Source organism: Carassius carassius, chromosome 18 (assembly GCF_963082965.1).
Source record: "Carassius carassius chromosome 18, fCarCar2.1, whole genome shotgun sequence".
Taxonomy (NCBI): Eukaryota; Metazoa; Chordata; class Actinopteri; order Cypriniformes; family Cyprinidae; genus Carassius; species Carassius carassius.
Window position 1 is genome coordinate 19,208,465 of NC_081772.1, and position 25,586 is coordinate 19,234,050.

At 40.1% G+C, this 25,586-nt stretch overlaps 2 protein-coding genes and 1 long non-coding RNA gene across 4 annotated transcripts in view; 1 reads left to right on the top strand and 2 right to left on the bottom strand.

Annotated features, from left to right (window-relative positions):
- Positions 1-1,958: 1,958 nt before the first annotated feature.
- On the top strand, positions 1,959-15,499 carry pcsk9 (proprotein convertase subtilisin/kexin type 9). Of its 2 annotated transcripts, none has more exons than XM_059498929.1 (12): positions 1,959-2,352; positions 3,025-3,216; positions 3,379-3,502; positions 3,670-3,803; positions 3,892-4,033; positions 5,348-5,544; positions 5,625-5,808; positions 5,904-6,080; positions 10,522-10,670; positions 10,759-10,921; positions 14,780-14,990; positions 15,106-15,243. In XM_059498929.1, the coding sequence occupies exons 1-11, from the start codon at positions 2,176-2,178 to the stop codon at positions 14,956-14,958; spliced, it is 1,818 nt and encodes a 605-aa protein (XP_059354912.1). In that variant the 5' UTR covers positions 1,959-2,175; the 3' UTR covers positions 14,959-14,990; positions 15,106-15,243. The 2 variants fall into 2 exon arrangements, with proteins under 2 accessions (XP_059354912.1, XP_059354911.1); XM_059498928.1 differs by having other exon boundaries at positions 1,960-2,352; positions 14,818-14,990; positions 15,106-15,499.
- Positions 12,187-13,874, bottom strand: LOC132092622 (uncharacterized). Its single transcript, XR_009422238.1, has 3 exons — positions 13,363-13,874; positions 12,794-13,331; positions 12,187-12,687 (listed from the first exon to the last, which is right to left on the bottom strand). It is a non-coding gene; the product is annotated as an uncharacterized LOC132092622 (long non-coding RNA).
- Positions 15,500-18,660: 3,161 nt separating the features above from the next.
- The window catches only part of usp24 (ubiquitin specific peptidase 24), a 62,014-nt gene continuing 55,088 nt past the window's right edge, over positions 18,661-25,586 (bottom strand). Inside the window, exons 52-66 of the mRNA XM_059498930.1 lie at positions 25,346-25,441; positions 25,163-25,266; positions 24,845-24,958; positions 23,143-23,350; positions 22,891-22,980; positions 22,442-22,544; positions 21,092-21,213; positions 20,908-21,021; positions 20,562-20,627; positions 20,413-20,479; positions 20,245-20,323; positions 19,746-19,821; positions 19,535-19,621; positions 19,249-19,359; positions 18,661-19,110 (exon numbers count right to left, since the gene is read on the bottom strand). Coding sequence (XP_059354913.1) covers positions 19,048-19,110; positions 19,249-19,359; positions 19,535-19,621; positions 19,746-19,821; positions 20,245-20,323; positions 20,413-20,479; positions 20,562-20,627; positions 20,908-21,021; positions 21,092-21,213; positions 22,442-22,544; positions 22,891-22,980; positions 23,143-23,350; positions 24,845-24,958; positions 25,163-25,266; positions 25,346-25,441 — 1,500 coding nt within the window. The 3' untranslated portion in view covers positions 18,661-19,047. The remainder of the gene's footprint in view (positions 19,111-19,248; positions 19,360-19,534; positions 19,622-19,745; positions 19,822-20,244; positions 20,324-20,412; positions 20,480-20,561; positions 20,628-20,907; positions 21,022-21,091; positions 21,214-22,441; positions 22,545-22,890; positions 22,981-23,142; positions 23,351-24,844; positions 24,959-25,162; positions 25,267-25,345; positions 25,442-25,586) is intronic.

Sequence of the window (25,586 nt, forward strand, 5' to 3'; positions counted from 1 at the left end):
ACCATGGAGGGCAGAGACATGGGCATCATAATACAAAATGTTTATTATTAAGTTCACAATAATCAGATAAGACACTTTAAAACGACCAGACTAAGATATAACTCTATGGGTTAAACAACTACAACTCAGTACACCACATACATAACTCAAATGACTAAGGCTTAACTGTAGCAGGGTAGCCCAGCCGTAGAGTGATTATTCTTGACCCACGCACACACACACACAGTGAGATAAGTGATCACACACACGGCAATCCACACTTTGTGCTCCAAACGCCTCCACCAGGGTACTAGAACTAGCCTCCCTGCTCAGAAGCCTAAAACACAAGAGAAAACAATTAAATCAAAATGCAAACAAAGTTATACCAGAACCTGATTGGAGACATATGGCATTCTTAAATTACAAATGAACAAGATTCAGCTGAAAATCAATTGTCACTTAATAAAAAGATACACAAACAGAGGGTTTATAAAAGTAAATTACAAAATAAGCCAAATCAAATGAAGCAAGAAACAAATCAATAAAGAAACCAATACAATAAACAATGGGAGGGCAGGCCGAAGCACCCAGCCCAACACATACAATGTGGAGTTAGTTGGAGCAGCTACAGCCAAGAATGGGAAGGACAAATAAACAAACACACAGCAAAACAGCAACGTCGTCGTAATCCTGTTTTATGAAGGAAGTGATTGCCCAAACCCCCAACAGGACGGAATGCTCCCAAAGATAGTCCTGCAGATTTTGGTCATCAGGAGACACAAGTTATACAGTTGCTCACAGCACAACTCTCAACAGTTTATTTGAAGATGAATGAACTCAAACCCAGCCGGGAATAATGGCAGCCTTACACACCACCGCAAAGCAGATAAAATTCCAGCTTTAAGCAGAACCCACACACACCAAGGGCAGAGCTAGCAAATGACGCATCCCAGGTAGCCTAATTGCAGCCTTTATATCAGCAGTACCATGTTCTGATAGGCTGTCGTTCTAATTACAGGGGAGGGAACTTATCCAGTCTGCCACACTATACTTGCCTTGCATTGTAGGTTCTTTTCGTTTCTGGGGTAATTTGATTCCTACAATATGCAAATCCTGGCACACACACAGACACAGGTGAAAACATTCACCAGTTAGATTATTAATCAAGCATTATGCCCAAGCCTCTGTCATGTGATTTGCATTATCAGGTCGTTTACAAACAGGTGTAGCACATCATACTGAACAAGGAATTACATCATCGCTGCTTCTTCAGCAAAAGCTTACCTATACTTTTGACAGCCCTTGATTCTTGCATTTTTCACACCAATCTCAATAATTCTTGAATACAATCAGGTTACATAACTGAAAAAGTTAAGTATTCATTATTTTCGATCAGCATTTATCATGGTTTTGAGCGCATGTCAGGTTTTATTCTTTCTTTTTCCACAAAATGCGTTTTTTTTCCCTTCAGTATGCGTCAAATATGACAGATATAATAGCCTACTGCTTTGACCAAATGGACTGTATTGTGTTTTACACGTTTAATTCAACTGCGACTCTTGTAGACGCTTACCAATACCACTATTTGGCCAACAGAGGACGACGTGAATCTGTTTTTGGCCAAAGTGATAACATCAGCATCCGATGTGCACGCGCAACTATTTGGCTCTCGCGGATGCGCGCAGGTGACACGTGAGCTCAAGTCTTCCTTTAGTTTTTTTTTTTTTAATAAATAAAATGATAAACAAATATATTTACAGTTTTACTACATATCCATTGTAATTTAGTTTATTGATATTTATTTTGTTAGATCTATATTTCACAATTCTACCTAACTGACACTTTCATTTTATAGGTTTCATTTTAGGAAATGTTACATGTCTGTGCAGGAATAGTAGGCTTAACGTATAAAATGTGTGTGGGTGGACTGTAATATGACTCCTCTTCTGCTGTATTTATTAACGAGACATCGTTCGATACAAGGACAGAGAGACGTCAGCACGCCCCACCTCTGCTTCAGTCAGTCAGAGAGATTCAAATGACATGTTAAATGACATGAGGACACACTTCTGCTCCAGATCTCTCTGCTTCATACGCCTGCCTTATTATATGACGAACAATAGTGCAAAAGCGAGAACTTTGAGCAATATCACCTGAAACTATTTATTTGAAATTGTTTAGATTAGTGTGCACAGAATGAAAAGCGTCGTGACGGTGTGCTGTCTGAGTTTTCTGCTGGGGCTTGTGGCTTTAGTTGAGACTGATGAAGACTACACTGAAGATGAAGAGATGATCCTGTCTCTGATTCTGCAGGATGACACCCAGCCTGAAGCAGAGAGCAGGCCATCCGCCCAGTTTTACAGGTGCACTAAGGTAAGATCACTATACCTAATAAATGAACTAATTATTTGGGCTATTTGTGGGACTTGTCACATTACCTGATATTAACTTTAAAATAAATAAATGAATAAAAATGTCTAGTTAAAGAAAACACATTGGGGGGAAAATAGAGAAATAGGGGGAAAATACAAATGTTGTAGGGCAAATTGCTGTAGGCTATATTCAAAATGAAATAGTGATTTAGTATTCTGGACATTTGGACTTAATCACATGAAATTGTACTTTTTAAAATGAACGATTTTGATATGAAATGTTTGTTTTCTGTTAATCATGGAAATTTACTAAGCATGCAGATTGTTTAATTAATGTGTATCAAATGAAGTATAAAAAAATCTACTTGCACATTGATATATATTGCGATAAATAACAGTATAAAAATAAAAGATGTCTAAAAGACAACAAAAACATACTTTTCACCTGGTGCCGGAGACGAAGTGCGTCATTTTCATTTGCTAAATTTTATGTAACAGCCAATAAACTTTGAAATGTTTTATTGGTTGTGTAGGACCACTCGGATGTAAGCCTGAGAAAAACAGTGTTGCCATATGCAAGTCTAAAATAAACGTGCTGTTCCCGTGGAACGTCTGGAATAAGGAGGTTATTAAAATCAGTGCTGATCAAATGTCCTACGTGTTTTACGCACAGGACGCATGGCGCATGCCGGGTCAGTATATAGTGGTGATGCGGAACGGAACGCACGTGAACCAGGTGGAGCGCACCGCGCGCAGACTCCGCGCGAAAGCCGCCAAACGCGGATATCTGATCGAAATACTGCAGACTTATTCGGGAGCTTTCCACGGGTTTCTGGTGAAAATGAGCAGCGATGTTCTTCACATGGTAATTTGCAAACATTATTACATAAAGTTTTAATATTTGATATTTAATAATGTTTGAACTGTCTGATGGACTTAAAAAAGAAAACAAGTACTGGAATTACAATAATTCTTAAAAAATACACATTGCCTGTCTTCTTCATTCCATTGCCTTTGTTTTTGGCAGGCAGTAAAGCTGCCCCATGTGGAATTCATTGAAGAGGATTCCTCCATTTTTGCCCAAAGCATCCCATGGAACCTGCAGCGCATCCTTCAAAACAAACATGAGAGTGGAAAATATTCACCACCCAGTGAGCTAAAGCTTTTCCCCTTTCTCACTTTTTTTTTTTTGTAACACTTTGTTACTTATAAAATTATGGTCTGAGATCCCGCAGCCTTTTCTTTTGCACAGTACTTTTTTTTTCTTTACTGGTATTAAAGTACTTGACCTATTGAGCTGTATTACTTGTTTATGCAGATGACGGAGCAAAGGTGGGAGTGTATCTTTTGGACACAAGCGTTCAAGTGACTCATCGTGAGATTGAGGACAGGGTGATGGTAACGGACTTCAACAGTGTGCCAGAGGAGGATGGGGTCAGAGTTCACAGACAGGTAGTTGAATGTAAAAAAAACAACTGAACAGTTTTTATAGCTAATGAGAAGCGTATGTCCATCACTCCCTGCGGTCTTCTGCCCACAGGCTAGTCAGTGTGACAGTCATGGCACACACATAGCAGGTGTGGTCAGTGGACGGGACTCGGGTGTAGCTCGAGGTGCCAGTTTAAACAGCGTCCGAGTGTTAAACTGCCAAGGCAAGGGTACGGTGTCAGGAGCTTTGGCAGGTAAACTACATCATAAGTAATTGTATTTAACTAATATACATACAAATATTATTAACCTATATATTTATCATTGTATAATATCCAGTGTTGGGGAAAGTTACTTTTAAAAGTAATGCCTTACAATATTGCGTTACTCCCTAAAAAAGTAACTAAATACGTTACTTAGTTACTTTTTATGGAAAGTAATGTGTTACTTTTTAAATATGAGCAGGGCTTGATTGTTTTTAATATAAGAAGTTCTATTTATAGCAAATGTAAAAGCCCTTTCACACCAAAAAGTGTAATGAATAAACCTCAGGCTGAAGGAAAAGTAAATTCATGTCTGTACAGTAGAACACAGGAGAAGAAGGTTCAACACTCTTCAGCAATAAAAAAAAAACAGTGAAGCACAATTGTTAGTTTATCTAAATCATTTTTTAATTATTAGTATGGTTGAACTAGATCATTAAAGGTCAGCAGCAAAGACACTGTTAATAAAATGGGAATAGATACATTTGTCTTATTTAATATATTTAGTTATTGCAGGTTTGCGTCATATTCTGAGTTTGCATTTCACTGTTTTGATTAATTTTGATGAATACTAAATCTGTTTTGTTTTTTTGTGAGTGGGATGAATCAATGCAGATTCACATTTAGTCTAGAACTACAGTAACATGTTCACACAGCGCACACAACGCCTCCATACTTCCGATTTCTCCCAATATGGGAACAGGAGGCTTGTCAGTCAAAAAATGGGAATACAGAGTAACTGGCGTTACTTTTTTGAAAAAGTAACTTGGATATTTTCTTGTAAATTAAAAAGTAATGCGTTACTTTACTAGTTACTTGAAAAAAGTAATCTGATTACGTAACTCGCGTTACTTGTAATGCATTACCCCCAACACTGATAATATCTAACTATTATATTCAATTAAACTTTTTAAAATATTTTTAGATAAAATAAAACTTTAAAGATAAAGTAGGTCATGTATACATGTATATACTGTGTGTGTGTGTGTATATGTCTGATTACTTTATCTTAAAGTTTAAATATTACATGCACCAACAACCATGCAATGTTCAAAGAGACTTAAAACACCCTTCCCCATATTGTTGCTTGGATTGAACTTCAGCAGATCATCTTGACCATGTCTACATACCTAAATACATCGAGTTGCTGCCATTTGATTGGCTGATTAGATATTTCCATTAAAAAGCACTGAACAGGTGTACCTAATGAAGAAGGCATATAATACTGACATTTTACATTTTATATGACCCATCCTTTAGAATACCTCTGCAAAATTTGCATTAATTGACCCAACTCTGTTGCAGGTCTGGAGTATATCCAGTCATCTCTGATGTCTCAGCCTATCAGACCTGTGATTGTACTGCTGCCATTTGTAGGGGGATTTAGTCGTACACTCAACGCTGCCTGCAGGAAGATGGTGGAATCTGGCACAGTGCTTATTGCTGCAGCTGGTAACTACAACGATGATGCTTGTCTGTACTCACCAGCCTCAGAGCCAGAGGTACAATGGATTGAATCCTTCAGATAAGCAATTGCTTGTAGATATATTCGCTTTTGACATCATTTGGTTCTCCGCTGCAGGTGATAACAGTAGGGGCCGTTAATTTTGCTGACCAGCCCTTGAGCACTGGGACGACAGGCACCAATGTGGGCCGCTGCGTGGATGTGTTCGCACCTGGTGATGACATCATCAGTGCTTCCAGCGATTGCTCCACCTGCTTCACCACCAAGAGCGGAACATCACAGGCAGCGGCACATGTTGCTGGTTAGCACATACATGCCAAACTGACATTTTATTTTATCACTCTGTCCATAAAACAGCTGTGGTCCGTGTTGTTTTTTTTGTTGTTGTATTTTTAGGCATAGCAGCGGTGCTCCTGAATCGGAGTCCAAACTCCAGCTCTGCTGAGCTTCTGCAGCAGCTCCTCCATCATTCAGTCAGACATGTCATTAACCCAGAGTCTCTGCCACTAAACCACCGTCTCTCTACACCCAACATGGTGGCCGCCCTGCCGGACTCGACCTCCACACTCATAGGTCAGAGTTCACAAGGAATTCATTTAAATGACTCAACATTGTGGCGTAATGAGCAACGTCAGTAATAGTCTGGACTGAAAATACAGTGTGATGATGATTTTTAACACTGTAATCAGTAATTTATAAAAATGCAATATAACCACCTTATTTAATAATAATATCAATCTTTAATTCAACACGGGTTAGCAGATTATTTTTTTTTATAATATAATATAATGTACAATAATAATAATAAAAAAAATTAGCACTTTTGATATACTATTAAAGTTTTAGTAATTTTTTTTTTTAAATAAAATCTTACAATTTTAGTAATTTTTTTTTTTTTTAGTAAATGTAGTAGTTTTTAAAAAATGTCTAATTTTTTTTATTCATTAGTTTTAGTTGATCTAGTTTATTTTAGTACTTCATGTTAAACTATACAAAAATTAGAAATGTTGCCTTGTCAACTTGCCAACTTGTAAAATATATTTAATTTCAGTCAACATTTATTTTGTTTCAAGTTAACAATGATAACCCTGAATTAATAATATAATATATAGATACTGCTCCAATATAGATAAATGAGCAATATCATGCTCTTAGACATGAGATATTGCGTTTATTCTTCAGTTCGACGGCACAAGTGTAAATGCATAAGAAAAACAACAGCAGTGTCTTTAAAAACCCTCTTTTGTGCAATACTACTTCCTCCACCACAGATTAAAATCTCAGTTTGACTGTTCAACAGCTGAGCTCAAGCCTTTTTAATAAATCAAAAATGTTACTCTAGAACTAGTAACGAAGGAACATTGGCTACGTTTACACGCACCCAAATAATCCGTTGGTAATCGAATTGCCGGCTCAATGAATGAAATTTCGATCGGATTGAAGGGGGTGGTTTATTCCTCTTCTAATACGATTGAGCTTGCATGTAAACACTTGATCGGATTGAACCATGAAACTGAAAGGACTGCGCATGTGCAGTGATACAGAAATAACGTAATGATGTATGACGCAGAAATAATGTAATGACGTATGACGCGCGGAACAAGCGGCTCTTCCTTTTGAATAAAGTATTGTATAAATCAGGGGGCAGGGTTTCATATTTTATTGAAGCACCCCTGGGCGCCGCCATTGGTTAGCGGACCCCCATCTGTTGTTAGCATTCCATTGACTCCCATTCATTTTGGCATCACTTTGACAGCGAATAACTTCACATCTGAGGCGTTTAAAGACTCCATTTGTCCATTCATTATTTCTAAAGAAACACGAAAATGTGTAAAAGGCCCCATTACCTTGTATCTTACGTTGTGGCCCCGTAGAAGCAGTTTTTGTAAAAAATAGGCTAACGATTGCGTCATAACCTGCGACTCTCTGTCGCACAGTAGAGAAATTACCGTATGGACAGGAGGAGAAGCTCGCAGGCAATCTTTTACCGTCTATGAGGATTTCGGGGGGACGTGGAGGCATGAAGTCAAGGGAGAAGCCCATAGAGAGGGACAAATTTATTCAACAACGTCTGCAAGATTCGGTGGGTGATTCAGATTTCTCCTGGCAGAGTGATTAGAAGGCTTACAATTGTCAGACAGGTTGCTCATGTCACATCTATGTCATCAAGCTCAGTTTGAGTCTGCGCAGTACGCTCGACCCCCAGGATGTGCATGCTTCTAATTGACTTCACTTGTCTCCGTTGAATCCAATGGGGTCGCTGTGTCCATTTCTTTTACTGTCTATGGTATAAACGTGTGTCCTGTCATTATAAAAATCTAATTTCACTTGGCAACTGTGAAGTGGAGCAGGACAGCCTTGTTTTGGATACTCATCCACAGGCAACACGTTTTGGGCACGGGGAGGGGCTTTATTTTCATGTGATAAATATGAGCAGCACAGCGGTTTATATATTTATTTATCCATAAACGTGTATATAATAATTCTGCTGTTAAAAACAAATAAAGAAGAGAGTGGTTATTATGTGCAAACAGTGTGAAACTCAATATTATCTATATGTCACTTTTATTTTCACTATTTGAAGCTTGTGACATATAAACGCGCACATCAACCGGATCACTTTATTTAGCATTCATGTAAACACTACAATCAGATTCATCAATCGTAATGAATTCAGTCTGATTGAATCAAAAAGTGTGCATGTAAACGTAGCCATTGAGTTGCTTCATTGAACGCTTATTGTGTCACTGTATTAAAAACAGTGTATTATGTAGAGCCGAGTATTATGAGAGAGATTGACTGAGCAAGTGTGATGACCTGCATCTGATACAGCATTCATTCATCAGCTCAATCTCATATATCAAACATTAGTTTGAATGTCCGCTGAGGAAAGTGATATCTTTGTCGTACTGTCCTTTCATCTGTTAAGGGTGATTTTCGATGACACGCTGTTCACTGCATTTGTTAACTGCTTCTTACAAGCTGTAATTAAAAGTAAAAATAGCTTCCACTTCAGTCTCTTTCAATATAAAAGTCTTTACTGCTGACTCTTGTCGCCATCTAATGGTGGAACAATGTCACTAAGATCACCATCACAAACACACACACACACGGTTTCCCAATAAATACTACTATGAGTAGAAAATGTTGTTGTTGTGTATTATTTACTGAATAATAAACAACAACAGCCATCATAAAAGTTACTAGACAATTCAGTCAAAAGTACAAAGGCAGCGCACTGATATACAGCAAAGTAACATATACAGTAATATAACCTCTCCGGTTACATGCCTAACCTCGGTTCCCTGAAAGGAGGGAACAAAACAATGCGTAGCTTACACTTGGGGGTTATCCCCCTCCTCTCAAATACTGAGCTTGATTGCATCGTGCCTGCAAATTTTACCGGCCGATGACGCTCAAGCGCTCGAACTAGGGGTGGAGGCACTCACTATATAGGCCGGTGCTCAGCGTCATTACATTAGAATCTTTCGACTGTTCCAACAGGTACTAGACTCTGAGGATTACAACACAGCAGCATCAGCAGTTTTTCATTCCCTCCTTTCAGGGAACCCAGGTTTCGTATGTTACAAGAGACGTTCCCTATCAAGTTCGGTCTCTCGACACTGCGTAGCTTACTCTTGGGGATGCGTATAATCCAACTATGTTGTATTCCCCACACCTGGTGAGAATAGTCTATTGAACCAGACTTTGATAGAGCCGAGCACGTTGACCTGTCCACAGGTTACTCAGGGGAAAAGAATGCCCTCCAGGGGACTAAGCACAGTAATATAAGCATAACAGAGACTGGCCGCAACACTGCTAAATACAAATATTTATTTTTTTAATAACAAAGATAAAAGAACGAAAAAGATGCACATTGCAACTACATATAATATACAAATAAAACAAACAGTGCTATTTTTCAGGTACAATAGGTGTATTTAGCAGGAGCATTCAAGAAATTGAATGAACAAATATAAAAATAAAACCCTATGTAAACTGATTCCTAAAGCAACTGTGTTAAATTTCTTCTTTTCCCTTTTTGTTGTTTTATTAATGTTACATAGTTAACCCAAAAATAAAAATTATTTCAGCTGTCTATCAATACCGCATGGTGTTTTATTCTTATATCACCAGTTACTCACCTAAAAGTGGTTATAAACCTGAATGAGTTTCTTTCAAATTCTGAACATAAATGCTATTTTGAGGAACATGGAAAATCAAACAGTTGCTGGTTGCTACTATCAAATGAAATGTGGACCATTTGATCATTTGTCTGTTTGGTTACCCACATTCTTCAAAATATCTTCTTTTGTGTTTGTTCACAAGAAAGAAATGAATACAGGTTTGGGATAACGTGACAGTGAGTAAATTTACATTTACATTTTTACATTTAATCATTTAGCAGACACTTTTATCCAAGGCATTAGACATCAGAGCCAGTGGCAAATTACAGAAGATCTGGCCGAGGTGAGGCTGCTCTTGGCGGGTTCATGAGTACTGAGTGGCTGCTGATGCCCTGGAGCTAACATCTCTGGAAAGCAAATTTTCTAATAGATGTTATATTTATTAACAAACCGCATTTTGAAGTCTGAACAAGTACATTCTCATCTAAAAAAAACTCTTAAAACTACATTCTGTGACAATAAAAATTGTAGGGGTTTTGGGTGTCTGCCAGGATGACTACCGATTAAAACGGTGAAATGGTTGGAGGAGTTCTGTTATTACTCTGTTCAGGAGTTCTGTTTGGTTCGATTAAAACAAACCCTTGTGCGATTGCTCTGTTAGTGCAGTTCATTTTAGTAACCCTGGTGCACACCAAACAAGCAAATCTAGGGTTGCTAAAAAGTGACTTATATTTCCAGACGGAATTCTCAGAATACTCCAAACAAAAGCTGTGTTCAAAGTAAAGCAGCGATGAGCAGTCTGATCGGTGAATGGGTATTTTGATGTCCAAAACAGACTGGTAACCAGTAAGGTAATTTTCACTCTTCATGTCTGTGTTTTCTTACAGGGGAGGACCTGCTCTGTAGATCTGTTTGGTCTGAGAGGTCAGCTGTTAAAGGTTTGGCCACAACTACAGCCCGCTGTCGCCACAGTGAAGAGGTGCTGAGCTGCTCCAGTTTCTCACAAAATGGAGTAAGAGCTGGAGAAAGAGTGGAGGTGATTAGCAGAGAAAGTTTGTTTTAAATGCTCAAAAAATATAAATGTTTTAAGCTTTTGCTCACCAAAGTAATTTCCTTTCTGACAGGAGAGAGATGGGCAGAAAGAGTGTGTTGCTGTCAATGGGAATGGAGGGCATGGTGTGTTCGCTATTGCGCGCTGCTGCACAGGCCATAAAGCTCAGTGCCAGATGTTAGAGAGTCCCGAGAGAGGCGAGGATGCAGATTGTCCTCCAGACCACCAGCTGACAGGTGACAGAAAGCGGGAAATTATCATTAATTAATGGAATTTTCTGGGTTCAGTGGAAGCTAAAGTCTGTTGACTTTTGGTCAATTACCATACGATAATATGAAAATGTCCATAAAAACATTTTTATATATTAATAAAACATTTTATTTGGACATTTTAATAACTTTTTATTTCTTGTGAACTTTTTATTGAGCTTTTATTTTGGAATAGGTTACACAAATATTTTTAAAAAATGTACTCGCCCTCAGGCCATCCAAGATGAATTTGTTCCCTTTCGATACTACACTCGTACTGTGTCTGCTAGACGCATATGGGAAAAAGCCTTTTTTCTCCTGAACTAAATGCTTTTTTTAGTCACGCGGGGGAAAACTGCACTGCCATTGGTTCGTGCAGTGTATTAAAAATGAACCAATGGCTAGGCAGCAGAGCTGCACAAGCCTATGGCAACGAAGCCTGCCAAGCGTTGCCGAAGCCCACCAAAATGGGCAGGGCATCTTCAGCGACGACTATGTCGCTACGCTGATCCGAAGCCGCTTGCTGTTGAATTACGCCTTCACTGCTGCAAATGAGAGAGTGCTCTCCCTTCCTATTCTCTTATTCTGATCAGTGTCGGATGCAAAGGAGCTGTTGGGCTCTGTAACTGACCCCACCCCCTCACCATCATTCGCATCCAGTGCCATCAAAGACAGGATGGATGCAGAGCTTCTCTGTATCCTCTTGGTTAAAGTGATTGAAGAGCTGGGCTTACAGTGGTCTCCGTCAGAGGAGCCCTCTTGCAGCTGTCTGGATAAGTGGTTCCTGCCGGTGCACCGTCAAGCCCTTCATCAGCGTCTCTCTCCGTTCTTCCTGGAGGTCCATGACAAGCTAACCAGATCGTATCGGGCTCCCTACTCCGCCCGCATTGTTGCCTCTGATTCATCTGCCCTCACTTCCATTGACGGAAGAGCTATGATAAGCTGCCTCCCCTGGATGAGTCAACAGCAGTGCACCTCTGCCTGCCCACGTCTATCAGTTGGAGAGCAAAGGCCATTTACCCTTCTAAGCCATGTAGGATTACTTCAGCTCTCGCTGGATGTACCTACACCTCAGCGGGATAGGTGGCTTCGGCTCTTGACTCAGCGGTGGTCCTTCAGGTCTTCCAGGCCAAAAACCCTGTGACCCTCAGGGAGCTGAAGAGTGCAACTATGCGCCCAAGCACCCAGCCGCTGTTATAGTGGGAAAAATAAAACACAAACATTTTCAAAAAGAGAGCAAACTTCCTCTTCCATCCCTTTGGCTAGTCACTCTAGTTAATTCAACCCCTCACCACGCAGGCCGAGGTCTGGCAGGCCATCCCCAGAGTTGTCAAGATGGGTTATGAGGATAATAAAATGATGATATTCACCAGTGCTACATTTGGGTCAGATTCGTATGCATCCCCATCAGCGCTGGTTGAAACCACGAGTTCCATCTAAGCGTGGTGTCATGGACGCCTGCAGATCAGGTTGAGTCAGGCTTATATAACAGCCCTAGCCCCCTGAAAGAATGTTGAATGGAACCAGCATGGACATGGGGATGATTTGCAGAAGAACAGTTGTCACGACAGATGCCTCCAACTCAAGTTGGGGGGCACTATGCGAGGACATACCAACCACTGGTCGAAAGCGGAAGAAGGCTTTCACATCAACTGCCTGGAAATACTAGCAGAATGTCAGGCCTGTCAGTTCTTCCTGCCAGACCTAAAAGGACACCATGTGCTGATCCGATCAGACAACATGTCTGTGGTATCCTACATAAATATCCAGGGAGGCTTCTCCTCAAAGCGTCTCTTCACACTGGTAAAGAACCCCCTGGAATGGGCTCAACTAAACCTGCGCTCGCTGAAAGCAGCGCACATACCAGGCAAACTGAACCAAGAAGCTTACATGTTATCAAGGAGCAATGTCCCCTCAGGGGAGTGGACATTCCATCCACAGATGGTTAGGAGGAGCTGGGAGATCTTCCGCGAGGCCGAGGTAGACCTCTTTGCCTCAGAAGACAAGTCTCATTGCCCAATTTATTTAGTAAAGATCAAGGATGTGTTGGCCCACGATTGGCCCAACCTCCTCCTCTATGCTTTTCCCCTGATCCCACAGGTAATCAGGCAAGTAAGGGAACAAAATCACATGGTTCTCCTGGTGGCCCCCTTTTGGATGAACTAGCCTTGGCTAACTCATCTGTTGATGGCGGCCCCTTGGCCCATTCCACTGAAATGGGATCTCGTCTCTCAAACGAATGGGACAATATGGCATCCTCGGCCCGACCGATGTGCCTTGCACCTCTGGCCAATCGACGGGAGCCTTTGAGCCTCCCAGAGCAAGTCTTAATCACAATTTCAGAGGCTAGAACCCCATCTACGAAATGCCTGTACGCCTTGAAGGTGTCTTTTTTTTTCTCCACTTGGTGTCTAAGCTGCGGCAAAGACCATCATACTTCCGATTTGACAGAGGTGCTGTCATTTCTGCAAGAGTTGAGGAATTAAAGATGCTCCCCATCCACGCTCAAAGTCTATGTGGCAGCTATAGCAGCCTCTTGAGCCAGTCAGTGGGCAGAAATAGCTCGGTTATTCGTTTCTTAAGGGGTGCCAGGAGGCTGAACCTGCCTCAACCCCTTACTGTCCCTTCATGGGATCTGCCCACTGTGCTGAAGGCCCTAAAGGGCACTGCCTTCAAACCGCTTCAGTCTGCAAACATTTGGTCACTATCGCTTGATTGTACTGTTCCCATATGCGTCTAGCAAATGCAGTACGCGTGTAGTATCGAAAGGTAATGTTTTCTGTTACTAGATATAACCTCGGTTCACTGAGATACGGAAATGAGTACTGCGTTGCTAGCTGTGCTGTGTAGCTGCACGACTCAGTCGAAGTAACCTGAGAATCCTGTGGCAAATGCCTGCTTATATAGCCAGATGCCCTGCCCATTTTGGAGGGCTTAGTCAACGTTTGGCGGGCTTCGTCGCCATAGGCTATCTCCATAGTGCATCTCCGCTGCCTAGCCATTGGTTCGTTTTTAATAAGCTGTACAAGGCTTTTTCCCCATATGCGTCTAGCAGACGCAGTACTCGTTCTCATATCTCAGGGAACCGAGGTTATGTTTAGTAACCGAGTACATTTCTTCATCCAAACAGATTTAGAGAAATGTAGCATTACAAAATTTGCACAACAATGGATCCTCTGCAGTGAATGGGTGCCGTCAAAATGAGTCCAAACAGCTGATATAAACATCAGAATAATCTACAAGTCCATCATTTAACATCTCGTGAAGCGAATAGTTGTATATTTTTAAGAGACAAACCTATCATTAGGATGTTTTAACTTTAAACCATCGCTTCTGGCCAAAATAGCCTAGAAGTCTATAGTGTGTAATAATGCTTCATTCAGTGAAGAAGTCCATCGGTTTTGGACTGTTTTCACAACATATTTCTCTCCTGATTCAGGTGAGATGACTTTTCACTGGAGAATTATCAATAGAGACACGTGACATACTTGTTTCTTACAATCACACAGCTTTCCGCTTCACAATACGTTAATTGATGGTCTGGAGTTGTGTGGATTACTTGTGGATTATTATGAGGTTGTTGTCAGCTGTTTGGACTTATTCTGACGGCACCCATTTACTGCAGAGAACCCATTGGTGAGCAATTGATGTAATGCTAAATTTCTCCATCTGGAAGAAACAAATTCAGCTAGATCTTAGATGGCCTGAGGGTGAGTAAATTTTCATTTTTGGGTGAACCATTCCTTTAATTCACTTAATGAGTAAAGTTCCTGTTGTCACTGCAGCTGAAAATGAATTTGAATCGAGTTCAATATGCTTAACTTCATGAGAACTTATTTGTTTCAGTGTACATTTATGTACACAACTGTCATCTTTCCCTTCAGGCTGCAGTTATTCCTCTTCATCTGGAGATGTATCATACTCTGATCGACCTCTACATGGCAGCCGCAGGGCATGTCCTGCTAAAAGGGGTGAAATGTCATACGCATCCTGCTGCCACACATCCTCTCTGGAGTGCCGGCTGAAAGAACACGACCCCACAGGTGTCAGCGAGCAGGTGACTTTCTCTCAAAAAAAAATTTCCATCGACTCAAAAATAAGAACTAATGCACAGCTTTTAACGTTTATAACAGTTGCAGTTTAAACTTGGTGGATCTGATCATTTCTTTCAGGTGAAGGTTTCATGTGAGGACTCGTGGACACTGACAGGCTGTCAGGGTCTGTCGTCTGGGTCTGGTGTTCGCGGGGCATTTGCTTTGGGAAACACCTGTGTAGTTCATACAGCTGGAGGAGATAAAGGGGCTGCCGCCATTGCCACCTGCTGCAGGCACCGCACAACCCACCAGCCGTCTGAACACTGAGGGATATGCATTCCTCTTTTGTCACTTCTCTAAATATGTAACCATGGACATGACTTCTATAACACATTATAGTAGGAGGTGTTACACAAGTGAGCTCAGTTCTGTCACAATGCGATATTACATTATAGAGAAGTGCATTGTAACTGGTTCTGAATATAACGATATATAATCTAGACACTCAACAAGTGGCACTATAACACTTAAAACACTTTGAAAGTGCATTAATATTAGAATTCTGATCGATAATTATTTTCATGTTATGGCAATGAAAAATCTATACTTTTGTTTAAACAACAATAATAAAAAAATAATAAATAAATTTCATTTTGAGATTTGCTAAAAATTACATTTAACACTGGTAAAGCCAGCATTTGATGACAGCTAACGACAGCTGTGTATGAAATATACAAGTAAATATATTAAAAATTTTAAAATACTTTTGTATTTTGACCAGCACTTTTCATTAACATATTTACACATTCTAAATTGAAAGAGATCTATTTTTTGCAAGAGCGTTATCTACTATTATGCATGTGCACTGTGTATAATAGTGTACTTCTTTTTCTAAATATATATCTTTATATTACAAACTTTGACAACTTCATGTAATGGTCTAAAATTAACTTCAGACTTGACACATACAAAAATCACACAATCTGAAGAGTTGTGCATTCCAGTTTTTCCTTTTTTATATCAAATGTTTTCATTGTCAAACTCTGATGTACAAATTAAAATGTGGTTTTGACATGCATTAACCGATTCCTTTACACATCATACACACTCGCAGCAGGAATGAAATCACAGATCTACCGAGTGGTTGGTTCAGCATCTACAGGTGTAGGAAAGGTTAAAAAAGATTGATTGGAGGAAGGAGGATCAGGTTTGTTGATCGTTTTAACATACCCTGTTCACTCAAGTACACCATATTTCAAAGAAAACTCTACAGCACTAAATATGTACTGTAATCCCACCGTATCTTACGGGCTCCTTTAGTGAAAACCTAAGCAGGCAGTTGAGCTGAAATTAGTGTGATATCTTTGCAAATGTGCATATTTCAGCAAAATATTAAAGATGCCTTGTGTTTAGGCCTTGATCTGATGAATTCTCCCCTCAATTGTAATTTAACACTGTGCCTTCAGCTCTGAAACATTTTAAAACTATCCTCCGGTCATCCTAAAACCTGTCTAACTTATCGTCCCAGAACGCTAACCAACATCTTCTGCTGTGAATTAGCATTGAACCATTTATTGGTTCAAAGCATAACGGCAGTTGTGAGTACTGCAGTGTTTTGCTGACTATTAGAGGCAAAAAACCAAGAGAAAGTCAGAAAGTCCCTACTGAAAAAAAACCTGCTTAAACCAGCCTTAACGGGTTTGCTGGTTTTACAAGGCCATCAGCATGATAAATCTTGAGTTTAAGTGCCTCAAGCTACTCTAATACCAGCAAACCAGGCTGGCCATGTTAAAAAAAAAAAAAAAAAAAAAAAATTAATAATAATAATAATAATTAAAAAAAAACTAAAACATGTTGAACCAGTTTAAGATGGTCTGCTGGTTTTATGAGGTCTTCCAGCCTGACCGATCTTGATTTTAAGTACCCCAACCAGCAAACCAGGCTGGCCATGTTTACAAAAAACAGATGGTGTGCTGGTTTTACCTGGTCTCCGAGCCTGAACAATTTTGAGTTTAAGTACCAAAATCACTCTAAAACCAGCAAACCAGGCTGACCTATTAAAAAAAAAACATTCAAGATGGTGTGCTGGTTTCACCTGTTCTCCCAGCCTGACCAATCTAGAGTATATGTGCCCAAAACCAGCTAAGTTGGCTGGCTCTGTCATCTTAAAACCAGTCTAGGCTGGTTTGCTTCTTACAGTTGCTCTTCGAGCCTGATCATGCTTGGTCTGTCAGCTGGTATTAAATGGTTTTTGGACACTTAATCACCTAAACACAACTTAGCCAGGCTGAGAGACCAGCAAAACCCAGCAAATGCACCAAGTCTGGTTTAAGACTTATTTTATAAACCAGCTTCTTTCAGCTGCTTTGGCCAGTTTATGCAGTTCTTTTCCAGCAACAAAGACTCACACACACACACAAACATGCACAGAAGCATGGCAAAAAAAAAAAAAAAGTATGTTAAAGTTGCGAAGAGCAGATGACTGAGGTAAAAAGCAGCACTAACGTTTGTGTGAGGTGGCATTAAGGTCTTTCCAATGTAAACATTGAAGCAATGTCACTAAGTGTTCTAGTCTAAATACAAAATGAGCAGCAAATGGCAGCTGAAACACTCCGCAGACTACCTGAAAGAGGGACATCACATGCCCGGCTCAATCAAGGGGCTGTGACGCACAAGGCGCCGTCTGTGTCCTCATATGGCGCTCTGAGATGAGCTCGGCCTAGCCATCCGAGTATGCGTGTGTGCGTTGTTAGCGTAATGTTAAGTGGGTTCAGGCATATGTGTAGCACAACGTGTCCACTGGTTTGTCTCAAGGCGAGGACGTGAGCAGCGTAGGGGAGGAGTCGAGTAAAGGCACTGTACTGCTCTGTGAGAACTTCCTGTCCCTCCAACAACCTCCGTCTTTCTCTCCTCCTTCACCCCCTTTCCACCCCATCCTCGCCTTGTCATCCGATTTGCATTGCGTAAGGCAGGCTGAACAGAAAAGATGCAGGCAAAAAAAAAAAAAGAAGTGACAAATTTGGTAAATTACCCCTGAAAAGTGTCTTCACGTCCCTAGACCTTCCAACCAGAGCAGGCACAAGACAACATCAAAACATACGAACAGAAAGAGTGAAACAGTTTCTCAATAACAAACTCTGCTAATAGTAGCACTCATTGTCTTTCAGGAAGAAGAAAAGCTCGTTGGACAGTAGCGTCTCTATGTGTTGCATATGTGTCTTCGGACTCATCTGCTGATCCAATATGTCTTGCGCTGTAAGGTTAGTCCTCAATGTCCGCCATCATATTTCTGTCTAGCACTGGTGTAAACAGCTTGTGTCTTTTGCTGCATGCGGTTCCAATCCGAGAAAATTGATGGACAGAGAGCAGCGAAGGACATCCGTCCAACTGTCTTCACGTGATGAATTTGTCTCAAATTGAATTCAAATATAAAGTGCATTTAAAAAATACCAGCAGGAAAGAGAAGGGAAAAACCGGTGTGATTATTTGACTCTCAGAGACTTGGCAGGTTCCTTTTTTTGTTCTCGAATACATTTGAGGCACCTCTCAAACAGAACCAAAAAAAGGAATCAGTAAAGAATTCTTAAAAATATTATTTTACATTTGAAATTACACATATGGAACACATCTTTACATTTCTCATGAATAGTATCTACTTAATTACATTGGCAAATATACGCTGACTTCTTTTAAAACACACCGTCTGGCACCATAGTAGTTCGGCGTAAAAACGTCAAGGAAACGAACGCCTCCGTTTTTATTTAGTCTTGCTCGTCTGAAAGAACTCAAGTCAGACGAAACATTTAAATCACTTGCATGACCTGAACTCGTATTTCATCCAGCCAGTCTTTAACCACCAAAAAAAAAAAAAAAAAGAGATTTATTCGCCTCTGTTTACTTCTCGTGCGAGGATGCCTGAAGAGCGAGCGCTCCGACGGGCCCTTTGGCGTCTTCTGGTCGCTCCATTTCCAATCCCTAGAAGTTCAACTGCGGTTTTCTGATTGTCTGTTTAAAGCCACATTTTGCCATCGGAGGGTAACTTTTTTGTGTTGTTTTGATGCGCAAAAACAATAAGAAGCGTTATGGATCCACATCTTCTAGATCACTTCGAGAATCACCCAACATCATTGGGGATTCGGATCCCTGAGAAAAAGAGAGGGAGAAATGGTGAAAGAGGAAATGTAATTATTTATTAAACACTGGTGTATTTTATCATATCGCTGTTGACACTGCTTTATAACTGATAACGGACTGCTGAATTAATGACAGAAAGAGCTCTACCTGTCTGAGGCTTCTGTCTGAGTTCTCATTGGCTGGGCTGCCATCTGAACCATTACTGCTGCCAGACTGCTCCTTTTCATTCAGTAAAGCGGTGGCATAAGCTAGAGTGTCCTAAACACAAAAACCAGCGCTCACTGAACTTGAATGAATTTTACAGGACATCTAAACAATCCTTTCAGAAGAAAAATGTTTTCAGCTATAAACCATCAAGTTAGAATTTCAAGTTTGACAAATCCATGAGTTTATTCTGGTTATGCATAATGTAAAAAAAGTGCGAGTGCCGTACCTGTGCCGAGATGGTGCGCTGGAAGGTTTTAGCTGTGGACGTCTCGTTCGATACGTTACTCTGAGGCGTCCAGTAGTGCTCAGACATCTGAAAGAGGACAGAAGAGGGATTCAATAATGAATGCTCTTTCACAACAGAGAAGTAATGGATTGTGTGTGTGTGTGTGTGTGTGTGTGTGTGTGTGTGTGTGTGTGTGTCTGTGGTCTTTTGCCTTCTTCTGAAGCCACTGCACTGCCCAACTCCAATGTCCTGAGAGCTCTTTAAAATAGTCCTTAGCTGGAGAACATCTAACAGAAACACAAAGACATTTAACAATGCTGCCAGAAACACTGACAGTTCATTAAATCATGTTAGAATGCATAATTTATCACTGACCATAATAGTATCAGCCATAATTATTATGCAGATAATGGAAGCAGGCAATATTAGATGTTATTTATTCAGATTCATTACATTTAGTCATTTAACAGATGATTTTATCCAAAGTGACTTACAAATTCACATAGTAATTTACTAATAGTTATCTTTTCTACTGTACATCTATCCATCCATCCATCCATCCATCCATCCATCCAATATTGGCCAATAACCAAAATGGCAGCTTTATATCATATATGCCTAACACACAATTGTATTATATATAATTACATTCAATTATGTCAATATTCATATTGTGTATCCCTAATTGGATCCCCGTGTTCTACACTCACTTCTGAGCCAGCGTGACCAGGAACTTCACACACTGATAGCAGCGACTGCTGTCCACATTGTTGCTCTGATGCATTAAAGCTTTGAAAGAACGAGAATCACATAATAGTACAAATTAATTTAATCTTACACCTACTCACACTGATAGAGCCATATGATATAGTTATTACCCAGAAGGCCCTTATCAGATTCAAATGCATATTTGAGCCTCTGAGACTGCAGTGGGTCCTCTAGCATCTGAGAGGAGAAAATCAGAAAATCACATCTTTCCATCCTACCCGAAAAACAGTTTTCAAGACAGCACACGGACATCACTCACCAGGATCTCTAGGAGCATCTGAAAGACGTTCTTCAGTTCATGAGGAGGAGCCGTTTCCAGATGGTTCTACAAGTCACAGGAACATGTCATAAGAAAGATTATTGTAGGCTTGCTTTTTTTTTGTGTAAAAACAGGCAGGGCTCAGCTCAACATCTATTTTCCTGCAGAGATTTCTTCAGGTTTGTATATCTGTATATGGTTTTTCTTCACATTACACAATGTACATACACCAATATATTTTTATATAATTCTAAAAATAATAAATGATTAATTATAAATATAAATTGCACCTATAAATTATTTATTTATTGTCATTTAAAAGGTTTAAACTAGTCAGAGTACCGACCTTGAGTAAGTGAAGGACTCCCAGTGAGAAAGGTTCGTTACAGAACGAGCAATATGTGATCATCTCTATGAGAAACGACAATGGGCCGGACAGCTCACGCATGGCAAACATCACCTGAAAGACATGTCTCAGTCAGTATTGTGCAATACAGACAGACAGGATAGAGAATAAGAGACAGCATTACCTCCATGAGATACACCTGTCCTTCTGTTTTAAAGAGCGACGTGTTGACGTCTGGATGTAGAGACATGAGGGGTGAAGATGGAGCCACCAGTCCTGATGAAGCGAGCTTGAACACTCCTTGAGCTGAACACACATGAGAAGTGCATTAACACACCAGCGTTACCTCATCACACACATAAAGAACCATAAACATCTAAACAAGGGCTCGGCATCTGATTCGAACCAACAAAATAATCACTGGCATGTGAGCAATAGGGAACACTGCATACTGATAAGTGCCCCCCAATAATTCAAAAAGGCCAAACTGAAACTTTTCTTTTTTCTCTCAAATATGGCCATTCTTAGAGAGCGTGAGAGAGATAGATGTTGCGTGTGAATTACCTGCTTCTGTGTCTCTCAACAAACAATGGAGCTGAGTTTGGTTACTTAAAAAGGCATTTTTTAGAGAGAAATATAATGAAGAGATGTACTTCCATTCAAAGGTTTGGGATCAGTATGATTTTCTAAAATCCCCAAGGCTGCATTTATTAGAAACAGTTATGCTAAGAGATATTATTACAATTTAAAATTACTGTTCAGTGTCACATGATTCTTCAGAAATCATTCCAATATGCTGATTTCCTGCTCGAGAAACATTTCTGATTATTATCAACTTTGAAAACAATTGTGCTGCTTAATATTTTTGTGGAAACCATGATCCATTTTTATTTCAGGAGTCTTTTATGTATGGAAAGTTCTTTTTTTTTAACATTATAAATGTCTTTACTGTCACTTTTGATCAATTTAATGCATCCTTTCTGGATATTAAGCATTAATTTATTTTTTAAATGTATTTTAAAAAAAAAAGTATTTTCTATTTATTGCATATTAATATTTTATTTCTTTTGCAAACTACCACTTCGATTTTTTGATTATATTTTCCCCCATTTTAAGTGAGTGAGTGAGTGAAGTGACATTCGGCCAAGTATGGTGACCCATACTCAGAATTTGTGCTCTGCATTTAACCCATCCGAAGTGCACACACACAGAGCAGTGAACACACACACACACTGTGAACACACACCCGGAGCAGTGGGCAGCCATTTATGCTGCGGCGCCCGGGGAGCAGTTGGGGGTTCGGTGCCTTGCTCAAGGGCACCTCAGTCGTGGTATTGAGGGTGGTGAGAGAACTGTACATGCACTCCCCCCACCCACAATTCCTGCTGGCCCGGGACTCGAACCCACAACCCTTCGATTGGGAGTCCGATTCTCTAACCACCAGGCCACGACTTCCCCCCAAGGGTTTTTTTACACCCTTCTAATTGTTTTCATTAATAACTCTGGTGTGTGTCCAGGAATGGTGTGTTCTTACACTCCGTCCTCTGAGGCACGAGGTCTGTGTGCAGCACGATCAGGGCCAGAGTGTTGTGAAGATGCAGGAACTCTCGAGCCTGAGCTGAACTCCAGCGCCGGTGCTGAAACACAGAGATTAACACTTAAAGGGACAGTTCACCCAAAAACGAAAGCTCTGTTACCATTAACGCACTCTCATGTCATTCCAAACCTGTCTGACTTAGTTTTATTCTGTGTAACAAAAAAGAACACTTTCGAAGATTTGGTTAGAAACAATCTTCAAAATATCTTCTTTTGTGTTCCGCAGAACAATAGAAGCTCACACAGGTTTGGAATGCCATGAGGGGGAGCAAATGATTACAACATTTTCATTTTTGGGAGGACTGTCTCTTTAAGCAAGCAGTAAACCTCAATATTCTCAAGCCAAATAACACTTTGTCAGGTGTTAACAGAAGGTGTCAGAAATACCTGGTTGTTTTGCCGGTTGGGTCCCAGGAGGAAGACAAGCATCCGACGATAAGCAGAATGTTTCAGCAGCAGCTGACATGGCCCAAATCCCTAAAAACACATCATCAGTGAATAAGAGTGGCTTTAGAAGACAGAATATCAGTTGTCAGTATGGGCCACTTTCATGGTGCTTTTTTTTTGGAGCTTTCTATATATTTTCTTTATGGAAAAGAAAAGCAAGAGTGACAATAAGAGTGACATCATCGTTCTCACCCTCTGGGCAAAGTTACTGAAGAGGCTGAAGTACTGAGAGCAGTTCTTGCAGTTATCCGGGACGTCCTTATCCAATAGAGAGAGCAGCATGTCCAAAAGACAGTCCAACCCAGCGTCCTGGAAGTACAAAGCGCTCTCCAGGGTCTTCTCTAGGATGGTAGCCACCACAACACGGACCTCCCGCACACTGCATTCCAACAGACAGATCCTACAGAAAGAGAACAACACGTCCTTCATGAGCTTCACTCATTAACAATGTTAATTCAGCTGATTCTGAACCAGTTTTCCACTTTTTGCATGAACATGTGGTAAGAGACGCTGGATGCTGGCATATCTGAGCTGGTTGGGAGGTCTATGGAAACTTTCCCTGTAGAGCCAGATCTATGGTTCCCTCCAGGGCGAAATTTTTTGTGAAATTCCAGGTCTCCATTGATAAGGGAAACGTTTGCTTTTTTTTGTTGGAAGTGTGTCAGAGCTCAATCATAAAACGTTCGGGAACATTCCCTGGCTTCTGCTGAGCTGTTGCGTGATAATTGGGGCAGGCCTAACATCCGATACGAAGCAGCCAATCATGTAGCAGGACACTACACCCCCTTACTCCTAATCCGAAGCACCTTTTGACGTGGCAGGCATCTTCAGATCATGCTTAAATGCTTTAAACATTAACATCCCTTGACTGGCCCACATTTTTGGTTGACAGAATGCAGCTGTGGATTTATGGATGGATGGATTTATATTAGCAAGAGAGAGAGATACAATAGCAAGAGATACTTCCCTTGTTTTTTCTTGTCAAAATGAAGGAATTTTTTTGGAATTATTAATAATTGTAGCCTATCATGTAAAATGAAGCCTTTAAGAGCTGCTGGTGGAACTACCAAGTGGAAATCTCTATAGATATATGGACGAAAGAAAATGCGAATTTCGAATATTCGTCAAATAAAAAATAAAAATCCACATTTTTGCATTCAAATTTTTCAGGCAGCCTTATCAGTGGCGCACGAAATGCAGCGACGATGTTAAGTGTCATTGCATTTTAATTCTTCTGTTAGCCTACCCACTAGATGCGCCGCTGCTATGATGTTCGTTCAATGTGTTGCGGAAAACGAGAGCATCAGTGTGGGGATGATGTCGTTTACGTTAAAACTGAAACCAAGCCGTTCACACGGAGAGCATTTTCTAGAGGGACATCTATCAGCGCTGCACTCGCGTCTCGCACAAGAGAGCAAGTTTAGAAAGCCATGTGAAATCAATGCAAGTTCAACTTAAAAAAAAACATGCCGGGTTTTCCTCATCCCACTTTATCTCATGTTTTTAAATGAAGACTGGATTTCGGTCTTTTGGATTAAACTATACATATATGCATGGTGCTGTTTTTTTTCTAATTGTTTAAGCAACATTATTAATAATATACGGTTTATAAACATTAAGAACTTTTTTTCAAAGATAGTCATGTTGTTTTATTACGCTTTTAAGAAACGTGCATAATATTTTGCGCGATGCGCCCTCTTGTGGCCTCAGGAGAGAAGCAAAAAGCTTTTCCCCCTACCTGAAATTGTCTTTTAAATTAAAATATAATTAAAATTTTGATAATATTTAAGTAGAAAATTCAAATTTAGTTTTTCTAGATATTTTTATATTGTGTGTCAACAATCTGGTTTTACTTTTTGCTAGCCAGTGGGGATAGAGTTATAATGTTACTCACTTGATGATCTCCCGTCCTTCAGGTGCCACCAGGTACTGGACCATCCACTGACATGCCTCACTGCTCTTGGACAACAAAACCTCCATGATAGCGATCCACTCCTCTGTGTCCACCCTGAAAGAGAAGACGTCAGGTTCCCACATTGAAAAAATAAAGTCATGTATATATACAATGAATATATTTTGTTTTATTTCTATTAAATGTAATATATATATTTTTTTGACCACTAGTTCTTGTCTTTGTAATAGTTTACCAATAATAACCCTGTATAAACAGGTCTTGAGTTTAAAGTACTATAAATTAAAGCATCATCCCAACCTGAGTTTCTTTTTAGTGCGCAGATAAGTGTGGAAGAGGAACTGGACGGCCAGCTGCAGGCTGGTTTTGGCCATGGCCTGATACGATAGATGCTTTAACTTCGTCTGAAAAACAGTATAAAGCTCAAATTTGTGTGCAGGAAATATAAAAGCTTATAAAAGAGACTGAATGCTCAGAGCTTACCGCGTTGACAGACGCTAGAGACAGTGTGAAGTTGAAATAATCACTGTTGTAAACGTCTCGGTTCTTCATGAACTTCAGATTTTCATCTCTCACCATCTATACAGATCCAAAAGTCAATTTTTGCAAACGTTTCGAGAAAACAACAACGTGTCTGAAACACTATATGAATAACATAATTATAGTTATAGTATGGAATGATGTTGACAGACCTTAACATCCACTCAACCCGGAATATTTAGTC